This window comes from Myotis lucifugus, unplaced genomic scaffold (genome assembly GCF_000147115.1).
Source record: "Myotis lucifugus unplaced genomic scaffold, Myoluc2.0 scaffold_1, whole genome shotgun sequence".
NCBI lineage: Eukaryota > Metazoa > Chordata > Mammalia > Chiroptera > Vespertilionidae > Myotis > Myotis lucifugus.
Genome location: NW_005871049.1, coordinates 35,580,773 through 35,583,091, shown reverse-complemented (window position 1 = coordinate 35,583,091; position 2,319 = coordinate 35,580,773). Strand labels below are relative to the sequence as shown.

At 41.7% G+C, this 2,319-nt stretch overlaps 1 protein-coding gene across 1 annotated transcript in view; it reads right to left on the bottom strand.

Moving 5' to 3' along the window:
• Positions 1-2,171, bottom strand: part of LOC111825791 (disintegrin and metalloproteinase domain-containing protein 25-like) — a gene marked incomplete at its 3' end in the record, with an annotated part of 3,675 nt that extends 1,504 nt beyond the window's left edge. The window contains exon 1 of the mRNA XM_023753042.1: positions 1,395-2,171. Within this exon, the coding sequence (XP_023608810.1) occupies positions 1,395-2,171 (777 nt within the window). The remainder of the gene's footprint in view (positions 1-1,394) is intronic.
• Between the last annotated feature and the right edge of the window lie 148 nt (positions 2,172-2,319).

Sequence of the window (2,319 nt, the reverse complement as noted above, 5' to 3'; positions counted from 1 at the left end):
ATATATGCACCCCCATGTTCATAGCAGCACAATTCACCATAGCTAAGATTTAGAAACAGCCTAAGTGCCCATCAGCAGATGAGTGAATTAGAAAACTGTGGTACACCTACACAATGGAATACTATGCTGCGGTAAAAAAGAAGGAACTCTTGCCTTTTGCAACAGCATGGATGGAACTGGAGAGCATTATGCTAAGTGAAATAAGCCAGTCAGAGAAAGATAAATACCACATGATCTCACTCATTTGTGGATTATAGAGAACAACATAGACTGATAAACAGGGACAAATCCAAAGACAGAGAAATAGCAATCAGACTATCACTCCCCAGAGGGAAAGAAGGAGAGGTAGGGGGCAAGGGGAAGAGATCAACCAAAGGACTTGTATGCATGCATATAAGCCAAACCAATGGACATGGACAACAGGGGGATGAGAACACGAGTGGGGGAGGGGTTAATGGGGGGGGGATAAGGACACATTTGTAATACCTTTAACCAATAAAGAATTAAAAAAAAAAAGATTTCTCAGGTTTTCAGTCTCCCTCTAGTTGCCAACTATTGAAGAAAGTAGCAATGAGGACTGGCAAAGAAGACATTTAATTTCTATATTTGCATTCTCTGTGTGAGAAAGCAGAATACAAATGGGAAGTATGGATAGAATTGAGACATCAATTTAAAAACGCACAAATAAACAATATCCATTAGCTGTACCTTTTCTGAGGAAACACAAAGAGGCTAATTTCCTGAAAAGTAAAATACTATTTAAAATAAAAAAGGAGTAATATTGAAGAAATTAGGATATTTGGGGAATTGTTTAATGGTCAATATTTTAGGATCCCAAATAATAAAAATTCTTGGGCATTATGTCAATGGTCTGTGACACATTCTGTAACATTTCTACAGCCAGGAGACTAAAATTTCCTACACAGGAAATCAGGTCAGACTGAACTTCTTCTTTGAAATAGTGAATTGTTCCTTGTCTTCCAAAAAGTAGTAGAACATTTTGCTGTTTTTCCTTAGATGTAATTGGAATATCTTGCTCTTCTTCTTTGGCTAAAATCTTGGCATTTTGCTCTTCTTATTCATGTGAAGTTGGCACATTCTGCTCTTCGTTCTTATCTGTTGTGCTGAAAGTTAAGAACCGCAAAAATTAGCAAGCCTAATAAAAAAATAAAACGGGTCAACGAGAGTAGTAGCAGGTACTTGTTCTCTTTCCTGATTTTAATCCTTTTTCTCCAAGGGGGTGGGCCACTATCAATACTACCTCCATGACCTCTTTCCAGGCAGAAGGGAGGGGCCCACTCCGAGCTGCAATGGCAGTGCTGCCTGTTGTTGCAGACTCCTTTCAGATTGCAGGTCTCAGGTGAGCAATCAGTTACCAGAAATGGGCTATGGACACACTTCCTTTGGATGCAGACATGTTCTGCCCCACACTCTGTCCCATCTCTCACATCACCAATGTCAGGTTCTGTCATCCCGAAGTGATAGTCGGTACCCCAGCAGGTGGCGCCATTGAACTGAGTCCAATGCACAGTAGAATGATCTCTCAGAAGGGGAAGTTTTGTCACATTATCACACTGAACCCTCCCGCACAAGGTATCTGAGATGTCACATTTTACGTATGTAGAGTTCATTAGTCCACAGTTCCCAAAACGGTCACCGCGGGTGTTTATTTCTGTGTAGCAACGCTGACTTGCACTCTTGGCCTCTTTGCCAAAAATGTTCCTACACTGCTCTTCACGGTCATTGCATCTCTTTTCATAGCAGTAGCCATCGTCCTTGCATGGCATCCCATTCTGCAAGTACACATCCTCTGGACAATGGTAGGAAGTCCCATTGCACCACTCTGGGAGATCACACTCATTTTCCTTTTTTCTACAAACTTTTCCTCTTCGAACGATCTGGCAGCGTTTGCAACAACGCCCAGAAGCACAAGTAGCCCCAGGGCTGAGAGTGCAGTCTGACTCACAGCACGGATCTTTCATACACAAATGAAAAGCGCCACAGTCACACTCTTCTCCTTCTTCAACCACACTGTTCCCACACCATGTAAGTGTGAAGACGTCCCCTGTATTTGATGAAATGTACATACAATTTTTTGTAGCAAGGGTGTCCATGAAGCTAGCATAGCTGCAGTTGCTGAATGTAGTTCCACGTGATTTTACTGGAACCATGAGGCAGTTTGTATGTCCACATGTACAAGGTGGTACATCATGATGCATACCAAAATTATGACCATCTCATGTGCCACAGTGTATGCAAAGAATGTAAGTATCATCCATAAAAGTTTCCACTCCACATTAAATCATAGTCACATACTGT